This window comes from Ictalurus punctatus, chromosome 21, assembly GCF_001660625.3.
Source record: "Ictalurus punctatus breed USDA103 chromosome 21, Coco_2.0, whole genome shotgun sequence".
In the NCBI taxonomy this organism is placed as follows: Eukaryota; Metazoa; Chordata; class Actinopteri; order Siluriformes; family Ictaluridae; genus Ictalurus; species Ictalurus punctatus.
Window position 1 is genome coordinate 4,985,001 of NC_030436.2, and position 12,500 is coordinate 4,997,500.

The window sequence follows — 12,500 nt, forward strand, 5'->3', positions numbered from 1 at the left end:
TTTAACTGCTCGGGACAAACAAGGGACTCATGAACAACTATCACAAATCATAAAAACAGTCGTTGATCATCCAGGTAACGACACACAGTATTAATAATCAAGCGTGTGTAAACTTTTGAACTGGTTCATTTGTGTAAATTCAGTTATTATTGTGTCTTGTGTATTAGATGTAAACATCTGTTATGTGAAATAGCATATTCAGGGCAGGACTAAATAAACAAAACAAAATGCATTTTTTTAATGATCCCTCTTTTTTTTTTTTTTTTAATGATTAATATTTAGCTGATTCTGCAAAGCGTATGTGAACTTATGACCTCACGTGTCAATAATGTGATGTTGGACCTAATTATAATTCAAATGATTATAATATAATGCTAAAAATGTGTTCAGTGAGTGGGGAAAAATGATCTATGGCTCCATTACATTTAATTAATGAGGCTAATGGTGAAATATTTGCATTATGTTTGTAAAGTAATTGTGAAGCATGTGGTGTGTGGAATTTATTTTACAGTTAATCTATCTGTTCTCCACAAGGTGGCGCTCTTTGTCAAGTAGCCTTTGTGTGTTTTTGTTAAAAAAAAAAAGAGTAAATTATCGCTTCTGTGCCTTTTGCCTAAGATCAAATGTGAAAATGAGGAAACTTGCCATGAACCTGCACCAGCAGGAATTGAGAGAGGCAAATACAGAGAGTAAAAAGCTGCATAAAGTGTCTTGGTAAGGTTGAGGACCACAATGAGCTGTCAGAACAGCTTCAGATCACATTAGTACGGATTCTACATGTCTCTGGAACTGTGCTGCATGAACACTAAATTTAATGACGGTGGTAGAGAGTGCTGTCTACCATGTCACTCCAAAATCTCCCATAAGTGCTCAGTTAGGTTGAGATCCGGTGACTGTGAAGGCTGTAGCATATATTTCATATCATCTTCATCCTCATCAAACCATTCAGTGAGCTCTAGTGCCCTTCAGAGGTGGGTGGAGTCAGCCTGGAAGATGCCACGCCCATCAGGATCGAAATGTTTCATCATGAGATAAAGCTGATCGGTCAGAAGAACTTTGTACTGATTTGCTGTAAGTGGACAAGCGAAGGCAGGTTCTGTCTGCAGAATAACACACAGCCTTACAGAGACGGGTGGACGCTAAAAGGTTGTAAATATGGACTCAGAATTATTTGTTAGTTAATTAATAGTGTGGTAAAAAGGAATTAATTGGTTTCCTGTGTAATATTGCTGGAAAGGCTAGAATGTGTATGATGAGTGGAAGATGCAGACTCAAACATCAACAGTGACCTGTTATAAGCTACCCATGTGAGTTCATGGACAAAGGATGAGGGCTGTGGCAAGAAAATGAGCCCGGAGGAAGGCGTACTCCTAGCTCTAAAAAATAAACATATAAAAGCAGTACGTGACTACAGCTCAGAAATCACCGCAGCTGTTTATGACACTGTTCATTTGTAAAACACCCAACTGAACACTCTAATCCCATATTTGGATAAAATCAATTCTTGCATACCAATTGTACACCTGTACCAATATGATGGATCAGGCTGGTTCTTCAAATTTGGCCCTGGAGGTCCACTGTCCTGTAGCGTTTAGCTCCAACCCTAATCAAACACACCTGAACAAGCTAAGCAAGGTCTTCAGGATGACATTTCTCAAAATGCATGAATAAAGTAGGCTTTTCCTCAGATTTCTACTAGCCCTAGCTCTGTAAACAGTGGACTCTCAAAGTTTTTACAGCAGATTGCTACTATAGAACACTTATTTCTGTGAAAATTTCAGCTTCGTATCTGGTCCCCAAGCAGAGATATTCAACCCGAAAGTGAGGGGAATTTTTTTTTTTTAATTGCACTTTCTTGTCCCCATTAAAAAAAAGAGAGAGGGAGAAGTCTCAAAGCTGAAATGTTCTTCATGCACACTATATTTACCTAGGTACCCCCTAAAAAAATTCAAACTGAGACTCAAACCCTTCCCATTATAAATTGACTCTAAATGTGGAACTGTGAGCAATCTTAAGCATTACATTTGGACTTAAGTTCTATGTCTAAGGATCAAGAATATGCGAACTGTTCATGTACCTTGTAAGGTGCTCTAGAGATCAGTTATTTATCCAAGGAGCGGCAGTAGGACCATCCTGAGCCGAGATCCTGAGGTTTCCGAAACAGCTGTATAAGCAATATTTGTTGTGTGCCATGAAACAAAGATGGCTGTCGTAGTTAAACTAGTGGTTTTGTAAAACGGTCAAGGAACCAACTTTGCAATTATTGAACCACTTGAGATGGACTGACACTGGGGTTAATATTGAATAATATATATTGTTTTGTAATATATTTATTTTGTATATAAATATACAATTAAATGTATAACAATCTTTAAAAAAAAAAGTCAGAAATAATTTTTAGTTGATACCAGTGGCATCTAACAAGCCCAGGATCCCTGGTTCGACCCTGAGCTCGGGGCACTGTCTGTGCAGATGTTCTCTCTGTGTCTGCAAGCATTTCTCCTGGGTTCTCCAGTCCGCTCCCCCAAAACATGCAGGTCCGTGTATTGTTGACTCTAAATATTATCCCTAGGTGTGAATGTGTGTGAATGATGCCCTTTGTTGGACTGGAGTCCCATTCAGGTTGAATTTCCGCCTCACGCCCAGTATTCCCAGGACCGGTGCCGGCTTCAGTACTATCCTGACCAGGACCATGTCAAGGAATGACCCAGGTACATTAGTCTCTTAGCTCAAATACACAACTTTTCAATTCCTTTAATGTCAAGCATTACAAGTTCATGACAATGCCCTAATATAACAATATGAACAAATGCTTAGTTGCAGTTGTGAATAAGGTGTTGTGATTTTGTACATAATAAATAATAATTGTAAAATAAATAATAAAAGATGCAGTTCGCTATGTTGTTTTTCAGAATTCTTTAATTGCTGGAGTATTATATCAGGATTATGCCACCTTTTTGATGCAGAAAATATATATCGCGTATAGATATAGTTTCTTGTAACAAGTCTACTATAACATGAACCTATAGTTAGTTTTACGATCGTTTCTTTAAGCTATTTGATATCATATTTTATACTGACACTTCAGTGTGTAGTGAATCTGGTGGTGTCTCTAATCTCGGTGGTTTTGATCAGCAGTTTAGGGGATGGAGAGCTGAACTGCTGGTAGCCGTTCATTCCTTTGGAGCCTGGAATAAATAAATAAAAAAAACAGAGAGAGACATACTTATAATGACGTTTCATGAACAAAACAACATTTGCACAATTTTCCCCATTTATCCTCCTTTTATTCCCTTTTTAGTTTTGCACTAAAGCTGCAAGGCTACTGTCTGGGAAGCTTCTAGCCTCGGGTTTAGCATCATGCAAACACAATCACCTGAAAATATATAGTACATATATAGCATATCCTAATCTTATTACTGTTTGTGTAGAAATCTTGGCACTAAGCCAATCAACGTCTTTTGAGGCGAGAGCGTCTAAACTGTTTCTAAAGCTATACGTTTGTCAGAAACTGTAAACTCTACTCACTACTTGTAAAGTTCAGTACTCACTGTAACTGGACATGGATTGAATGTTGCCAATGGCCTGCTGTCCAATTCTTTAAAAAAAAAAAAAAAAAAAGGGATATAATTACACTTTAAAACTTTCCAGGTGTGGTAATATTACCTGTGCCTGTCTCTAACCTCACCTGTCCTCCTCGCCCTCCAACAGCTTCCTATAAGTGGCAATCTCGATGTCCAGTGCCAGCTTGACGTTCATGAGCTCCTGGTACTCCCGCAGCTGGCGTGCCATGTCCTGCTTGGCTCTCTGCAGCGCGTCCTCCAGGTCTCTGATGCGAGCTTTGGCATCCTTCACTGTCAGCTCACCACGCTCCTCTGCCTCGGCGATCTGGTTCTCCATGTTAGTGCGCTGGGAGCAAGGGCGTTATCCAGTTTTTATCCAAATTAGTTTTTTAATAACAGACATAGAGAGACAAAACCTACTCACATTTTGAACAAGTCTTACAACTGTTGGTCATTTTCTAAAGTCTGCTAATGAGGTAGCACATTGGCACCCGTATAGCATTGGCAACGTACAGCACCAGGGTCCTAGGTTTGATCCTGAGCTCAGGTTACTGTCTGTGTAGAGTTTCTCTGCATGTTCACCCCATGTTTTCACCACAGTCTCCGGTTTCACGTTCTCCAACTCCCAAAAACATGCTACTAGGTGGATTGGCTTTGCTATTGGTTTTATGTTCAAGGTGTCGTACGGTGGACGTGCCCTGCGCCCAGTGTTCCCAGGATTGGCTTTAGTTCCACTGCGGCCTCGACCAGGATAAAGGACTTCCTCAAGATGAATGAATGAATTCATTTTATTTATTTATTTATCAGTCCCGACAGGAATTTGCAATTGCAGAAATGATCAGAAAATCGACCAAACCCCGCAAGATTCGGAGGAGCTTGCAATTTTTCAAAATGACCGCAGATTTTGGGCGAAGCTGCGTAGTTGTGACGTCATCACAACACGCATTCAGCCAAAGCCCTCTTCGAGTCATGTGTGTGGAACATGAGTACAGCTTAAAAAGTCTCATTTACCAACAAACATCACTGTGAAAGACCGTGTAAAACTATTTCGTGCCATTTCAGTTTCACCAATTTAATAGCTTTCCGCAAAAAAAGCACAAGTTCGCACTGCAAATTTTGAAAAAAGTCGTCGTAAAATCAAGTATTTTTGACTGCAACAGTCATAAAAAAAACTCTGCGAAATCCTGTACCAGCTGATTTATGAAATTAAGTGTGAGGTTAACTGTTGCAGTGGACTTGTTTACCAGGCAGATGAGGGTTATTGTGACTTGAAAGGATTAATTCTTCACTGGAAGGTCCAAGTGTTTCTGCTCTGGGAAAGTGTCATTGTGTCGCTGGATCTTTACCTGGGCCTTGATGGACTCAATTTCGCTTTGCAGACGGCTGATCATGCGGTTGAGCTCACCGATCTCAGCCTTGGTGTTCCTCAGCTCGTTCCCGTACTGTGTGGCCTGGCTGGCCATCTGGTCATACTGAAGAAACAACACAAACGCATGCTGGATATCTCTAGTGTATGTAACGATAACGCCACATTATGTGGCGTAATCATGTTCAAATTCTTTACTTTGTAAAATATACAGTATATGGTTCTCATAAAGCTGTATGGATGCCTACAGCCAGATTAATGAATGCATAGTATAGTTCAATACCATTACCATGGTACCATAGTATAACAATAAGTAAGGAGGCATTTGTCCTATTGTATAGTGTGTGCTTCTAGCAAAATTCACATAATTCTCACAGAGTCTACTACTCGAAGATCTTCATACCTTAGACTTGTACCAGGCCTCAGCTTCCTCACGGCTCTTGACTGCGATCTCTTCATATTGGAACTTGACCTCGGCCACAATCTGGTCCATGTTGAGGTTGCGGGAGTTGTCCATCTGCACTGTGACAGAGGTTTCAGTGATGCTGGCCTGCATCTCACGCAGCTCCTGCATCAACAAGTAAAGGTTACGCTAACCTTTATATCTACGCACGGTTTTTTTTCTAGACATTGTAAATAATCCAGAATTCTTTACTTTTCAATTCGATTCACTTCAATTGTGTTTCATTTGTATAGCTGTTTTAATATTTAGTCATTGTTACAAAGCAGCTTTACAGAAATCTGGATGTGGACTTATAACCCTAATTAGCAAGCCGGAGGCTCTGATGTTACCTCGTCGTAAATAGTCTTGAGGAAGTTGATCTCATCAGTCAGCGCACCCACTTTGTCTTCCAAATCAGCTTTCACCAGGTATGCAGAGTCTACATCCTAAAAACATTTCATTAATCTGTAGATCTGTCTTCACATTAAAGACCTGATCTCTTTCTGTGGCCTAAGATTGGATTAATTATAAAATACGGTGTTTCCTAATGCAGTTTTCAGGGTCTCCCAGCACACCTCTAAATACTTCCAGTGTTTCAACCTTTATCCAAGTGCAGCTTTTCATTGCAGCAAGGCAAGAGCACACCTGATCCAACTTATCAGTCATTTGAAGACATACTGTGTACCAGTTGACTAGACAAGTCAGATCAGAATTTCCTACCTGCAGCCCTTTCTGTTCAGCGTTCCCAAAGGCGTGTTCGGAGCTGTGAGAGAGAAAATCCATGGACTGTATAGAGCTGGAAAACTGGATTAAATCCACTGATTTAAGTACTGAGGCAGTAATTAAGACCGATTTGATAACGCTGATAACTATTTCTGGGTCATTTAGCAGTAGATAGTCCAGCATGTTGGACAGGAAGAGGAAGGATACTTGTACTGTTTCCCGTGAAGACTGTTATTATCTCATGATCATATACATTTTAAGTCTGGGTGTGGTGTCTGGAATTCTAAAGCTGCATACATTCCCACACCTATATTTTGTAGAGAATAAGTAGTTCTTCAGGCTATGAAATCAAACACCCATGTTATTTTCATTGCAAATACACCTGTACATTTTATCCATATGACCTCTGTTTGTTGTACCTCATGAACACACGAACATGCCCTTGTTGTCTCAATACTAAACTTAATTCTGTGCAATTATCAGTTTTAAGGGGTTAATTCAAAGGTACATATTGGTCAATTGTCCATGTTAAAAGCTAGAGTGCTGGCTGTTGTACGAGACTAGTGACACTAGTGAAGCAACCTTATCCCTCAGGTACTTGTGTTACAGCATTTGAGGGACAAGTGACCTAGTTCAGCTACTCTCAGTTACAGACACATTTACGGCTAATAAAATAATGCATCCAGTATGTTAGTTTTGAAATGAGACCGACTCGTTTAAATGCTTTTTGCATTAGTAGTATAAATCACTTGCACTGGAGATGGAAAATATTTGAACGTGCACTCTTAAAAATAAAGGTTCTTCAATGGTTCTTTACAGAACCATAGGTGCTGCAAAGAACATTCTTTTCAAGAACCATTTTACATTGTATAGGGTTCTTGAGTTGAGCTATATGGTTCTGTGGAGATTAAAGAAGTTCTTTATGGATAATTCTAGGTTCTTCAGAGCAGTGTATTGGTTCTTCAAGGTATCATTCTTTAACAGGTTCAAGTGAACCCTATAAGGTTCTTTGTTGGACTGGAAAAGGTTCTCCTCATCACTCTTAAAACCTTACTTTGGTTCCTTAAAGCACTAACTAAGGGTTGTTTTTTTGGTGTGTATTTTTTAGAACTTATGATAACATGGTTCCATGTGGCACGGCTGTGAAGAACAATTTCTGGGTTCTTTAAAGCCCCAGTAAATAGATGGTTCTCTAAAGAACTTGAGTGTAAAAGGTTCTTTGTGGCGTCAGGCTGAAAACCCCATTTTGGTTCTAATTGGAACTTTTATATTTAAAACTGTATTGTAACTACATATCATATGCAGTAATGAATGGCATTTTGGGTTGTATTTCTAGCATTACCAGAGGCAATATTTGTTCTTTTGCTGTCCCTTGGATATATCATTCTAACCCTATCAGGGGTTTTGTTCGATAATGTATCATATTCATAGGTTCAGATTTATATAAATATTCATCTATTAAAAGCCGGGACACTTTTACTGTGCTTCTTTTGTTGACTCCTTTGGGTAAAGTAGGTTGTATCAGGCTGTAGAGTTTACTCTTGTCCCTTGATGCCTAATTTACCCAGTGGCCCACTGCAGTGGAATCAGACCTAAAGTGCACAAAAGCCTCTATTGTCCTCGTGTGTTCCCTGAGACGACACTAGTGGAATCAAACCTTTTTCAGAATCACAAAGTCATTCTCTAGGTTGTTTCTCTTGTTGATCTCATCCTCGTACCTGAGTCAAAGCCAACAGAAATGGAAGGGATTACTGTAGATACAGAGCTGGTATTCAAGAAACAGAAACATCTTTTTGCATTTTGCAAAGAATCTTAATATAATTTAAATCTGTGGATGGATTACTATAAATTCCAATCCAGTATATATAACAGTATTTTAGTTTTTGGAGGTTTTTTTTTTTTTTAGGTATTATTTGAGTAATAACTCAACCTAATATTCCCATATTTATAGTTCCTGTTAGTTTTAATTGAGAGCCATACTTGTGCTTGAAGTCTTCCACCAGCCCCTGCATGTTCCTCAGCTCTCCGTCCAGCTTGATTTTATCGTTGTTGACCACATCGAGCTGTCTGCGCAGATTGGCCATATAAGCCTCAAACATGGGCTCAATGTTAGACCTGCCTGGGGTCTGACTCTGAAGAACTTCAAATTTGGTCTCCAGCATCTTGTTCTGCTGCTCTAGGAACCTCACCTGTGGATGGAAATAAAATACCAAAGAAGATATGGTGAAACCTTATGGGATTTGAGTCTAGGTTTCATTTTTGGATGGAATGTGTACTTGAAGGGATCCAAAAACGAGCCAAACAGCTGAAACAAAAAGACTCATTGTTTTCCTCTGAGGCCAGTTATTATCAGTCGCATCTCATAGCCTTACTGAAAGATAAAGTCCGGCGTGATGCCAAACACATCAAAGATTCATGGATTCCCAACTCTGGTTACAGGTGTAGGTGGTTGAGACTTTAAAATGAAATACATATGTTATTTACCATACTAATAGGCTTGTAATTTACTCTTCATCTATGTGTGACTCTTACTAGTAATAGTATACATCTTCTGTTATTGAAGTTTGTCTGCTGTTCCTAAAGAAGCTTTGTGGAATTTGTGGATTTAAAGGGATAATTAAATGTCCTTTGGTGCATAGGTCCACTGCACATATTAAAAGCCTAGACTGGTTTAATTTATGGCTGTTGTGCCAGGCTAGTGACACTAATGGAGCAACATTATCCCTCAGTTACTTGCATGGCAGTGCTAGATGAACAAGGCATGCACATAGATCAGCCACCTCTCTTCAAACCTAATCTCATTCTTTTTGACCACTGATCTGAGGCCAGTACTTAGAGACCCCCTTTTGCCCTAACTAGTATCAGTAAAAGTCTCTGTTTCAGTCCAGGGGGCCCCTGGGATTGGGTTGCCATTGTCCCCATGCACACAAAGGTTCCGTTCATACTCTCAGGGATAGTGGTATCTTCGGTGACTCGGCCAAGCCTGACCTGTTTTTTATCAAGTTACAGTCCGGCTTTAAAGAAAAGGGCTTTGGTGCTAAAGCTCAACTATCGTTTTCATGTGCTTTCCAGCAGTGTCAAGCAAATCGTTCTTGTCTGAGAACACTTGGGCTTCTTAGGTGTCTAGAACTAAGTATCCTTTTAAAAAGGAATGGGGTTAACAATTTCACTCTAACTTTGGCGTCACAGTCCTGAAGGACAATACCACCTTTGTGAAGCAGCTCTTTAAATGTGTTGTTTTCATAAATTATGCTAATATAACGCAAAAAAAGAGAGAAGGTATTGTCCACCTTGAAGACTTTACCAAACTTCATTAGGTACTCTTTTGTACAAATTCCAGAACACATTTTATGTCTGAAACTGCCTTAGTGACACATATTACTCTCTTGGATCAGTCTTACCTTGTCGATGAAGGAGGCAAAGCGGTTGTTAAGAGATTTCATCTGGTCTTTTTCCTGAGTGCGCACCATCTGGAGGTTGGGGTCGATCTCCAGGTTGAGGGGAGCCAGCAGGCTTTTGTTGACCGAGATGTTAGCTATGGGGGCACCCAAGTAGGTGCTGCTGGTGCTGAAGCTGGGTGACAACGCTCCAAGGGACATTGTGCTAAACCCACTGCTATAGCCTCCATAGCCGCCAAGCTTCCCACTGCTCCTTACAGAACAGCTCGAACTGATCCTCTTGCTCCTCAGACTCATGGTGAAGAAATAACGGACTGAAGCTGAAGATGCTATAGGAGATGCTGTGAAAGTGCAGCAAGCTTGTCCAGTGTGGGCCTTTTAAATCCCAGGATTTGGGTGGAGTGACAGAGTTGTAAAACCTGTTCCAGTGGACACGCATGCGCATACGAATGTGCTTGGACAGTCTGCTCTCTATGAGTCTTCTGTCCCTGGAACAGGGAGTGCACACACTCACCCCGTTCCCCTCCACATCCGCCCACATACTATACACACACCTACTCCTGCTCTCTCTCTTTCTCTCTCTCTATCCCTACTGATCTCTAATAGACAGTATCTCTAATAAACAGTATTATACCGTACTATATGACAGCATTTGAAAGTAATACAAGGGGCACTCATCTCAAATCTCAACGTGACGTATAGTAAGACAGTTCTGCATATATAATCATCCTTTTAATATCTTATTTCACGAACGAGAAAATCAAGGAATAATTGTTGCAAATTCAAAATGGGAATGTGACCAGAATATAAGTCATGTGGTTGGTTAATAGTTACCACACTGGTGTACCAAATAAACTGGCAACAATATGTATTTTAACAAAAAAGTCTGAAATGTGAACAAACAACCGGCTTACGGTCTTACTTTCTAATGACATCAAACAAATGCTTGACAATAGAGGGCCAGTAAGTTAATTATACGGCATCTGTCTGCGAAGTTTAGTTAATTATTTAGTTATTTGCTGGGGGAGGGAGATTCACAGTGGCATAGTGGGTACTCAGTTCGATACTGAGCTCTAGATACGGTCAGTGTGGAGTTTCACATGTTCTCCCCGTGTCTCTGTGGGTTTCCAACCCTCCCAGAAACAGGCCTGTGGATAGATTGACTGCGCTAAATCGCCCCTAGATGTGTACGAGTGTGTGAATGTGTGTTTTGATAGACCGGCATCCCCTTCAGGGTGTATTCCCTCCTCACACCCAGTGTTCCCAGGATTGGTTCCGGATTCAGCATGACCAGGATAAATGAATGAATCCAGGTCATGCAGGTTTAAGGTTTGAAATATCCAGTCCTGTGCTTTTACATAAATGAGGGATATTTATTACAGTTTATGTGGATCAAACTGTGTACATGCACTAGTGTAAAACCTACTGAACACTTTTTTTCCCCTTTTTTCTTTTGCTTGTGTTACTCAGGGCGCCCCCTTGTGAAGGATCTTCAGTGAGTGGGCAGAAAATGTCTGGTAAACGCACTCATTTGCACTGAATTATTCTTTTCTAGATATTTCTCAAAGACCCAACATATTCTGTGTTCCTTCGATGTGAGCTGCAACAGCCTGTAAACACACTGATAATCCAGGTGCCATTTTTCCAATCTTCAACTGTCTCATGTCGGTGAGCCTGCACTCACTGTAGCCTCTTATTCCTGTTCTTGGCTGACATTAGTGGAACCTGATGTGATCTTCTGCTGGGTATTTGAGTTACTGTAGACTTCCTGTTAGCTTGAACCAGTCTGGCCATTAACCTCTGACCTCTCTCACCAACAAGGCTTTTCTGTTTTCTACTTGCAGGACTACCATTCACTGGATATTGTCATATATCAAGGAGGTAACTCTGGACTCCAGTTCCCATCAGCCACTGCACTGTACTACATGTCACATGAACACTTGCACCTGAATCACGTTTCTGTTAAATGAGTACACTTGTGTATATATAGCCATTTTCTGGACTGTTTCTCTGTCTTTCGACTTCCGTGTTCCATGTTACCATGTTTCTTGATCTGGTTAGTTTATGTTTAGATTTGCCACAGTATTATGCCAAGTTGTTTTAGTGTCTTTGTTTTGTTGTTCGTTTGTTCAATAAACTTTATAAATTCTGCGATTGCTTCCGAACTCCAACCGTGAAATGTGACATATATATATATATATATATATATATATATATATATATATATATATATAAAAATATATACATATATATATATACTCAGCAAGAAAAGAAACGTCCTCTCACATTTAACTGCTGTTATTTCCGGCAAGTTTCTTAACATGTGTAAATATTTGTATTAACATAAAAAGATTCAACAACTGAGACATAACTGAACAAGTTTCAAAGACATTTGAGGAACAGAAATGGAATAATGAGTCCCTGAACAAAGGGGGGGTCAAGATTAAAAGGAACAGTCAGTATCTGGTGTATCCTCCAGCTGCTTTAAGTACTACAGTGCATCTCATCCTCATGGACTGCACCAGATTGGTCAGTTCTTGCTGTGAGATGTTCCTCCACTCTTCCACCAAGGCATCTGCAAGTTCTCCATCACGTCTGGGGAGACACACGGATACATGTAATTTTCCACTGCAAGGACGATCAGCTGTCCTTCCTGTCTCCCTGTAGCACTGTCTCAGGCGTCTTACATTACAGACATTGCAGTTTATTGCTCTGGCCACATCTGCAGTCCTCATGCCTCCCCGCAGCAGGTCTATGGCATGTTCACGCAGGTGAGCGGGAACCCTAGACATCTTTCTTCTGGTGTTTTTCAGAGTCAGTAGAAAGGTCTCTTCAGTGTCCTAACTTATTATAACTGTGACCTTAATTACTTAGCGCCTGTAAACTGTTCATGTCTTATGGACTGTTAGACAGGTGCATGTGCAATAATTTTTCATGGTTCACTGAACAAGCATGAAAAATATCATTTAAACACTTTCCAATAAAGATCTGTAAAGATTATCTGGATT

The 12,500-nt window shown here is 40.2% G+C and overlaps 2 protein-coding genes and 1 long non-coding RNA gene across 3 annotated transcripts in view; 2 read left to right on the forward strand and 1 right to left on the reverse strand.

The window, feature by feature from the left end:
* Positions 1 to 2,800, forward strand: part of LOC108255110 (pre-miRNA 5'-monophosphate methyltransferase) — a 6,682-nt gene extending 3,882 nt beyond the window's left edge. Inside the window, exon 3 of the mRNA XM_017450794.3 lies at positions 1 to 2,800. This exon is cut by the window's left edge and continues 1,416 nt beyond it. The gene's annotated coding sequence lies outside the window, so the exon portion shown is untranslated.
* A 101-nt stretch (positions 2,801 to 2,901) lies between these two features.
* Positions 2,902 to 9,928, reverse strand: si:dkey-222f2.1 (intermediate filament protein ON3). The gene is made up of 9 exons (XM_017450792.3): positions 9,496 to 9,928; positions 8,075 to 8,283; positions 7,752 to 7,812; positions 5,722 to 5,817; positions 5,333 to 5,497; positions 4,910 to 5,035; positions 3,689 to 3,909; positions 3,552 to 3,598; positions 2,902 to 3,188 (listed from the first exon to the last, which is right to left on the reverse strand). Exons 1-9 carry the CDS (start codon positions 9,787 to 9,789, stop codon positions 3,085 to 3,087), a joined length of 1,323 nt encoding a protein of 440 aa, XP_017306281.1. The 5' UTR covers positions 9,790 to 9,928; the 3' UTR covers positions 2,902 to 3,084.
* A 317-nt stretch (positions 9,929 to 10,245) lies between these two features.
* Positions 10,246 to 11,643, forward strand: LOC128628920 (uncharacterized). Its single transcript, XR_008393189.1, has 2 exons — positions 10,246 to 11,009; positions 11,337 to 11,643. It is a non-coding gene; the product is annotated as an uncharacterized LOC128628920 (long non-coding RNA).
* The last annotated feature ends 857 nt before the right edge of the window (positions 11,644 to 12,500 follow it).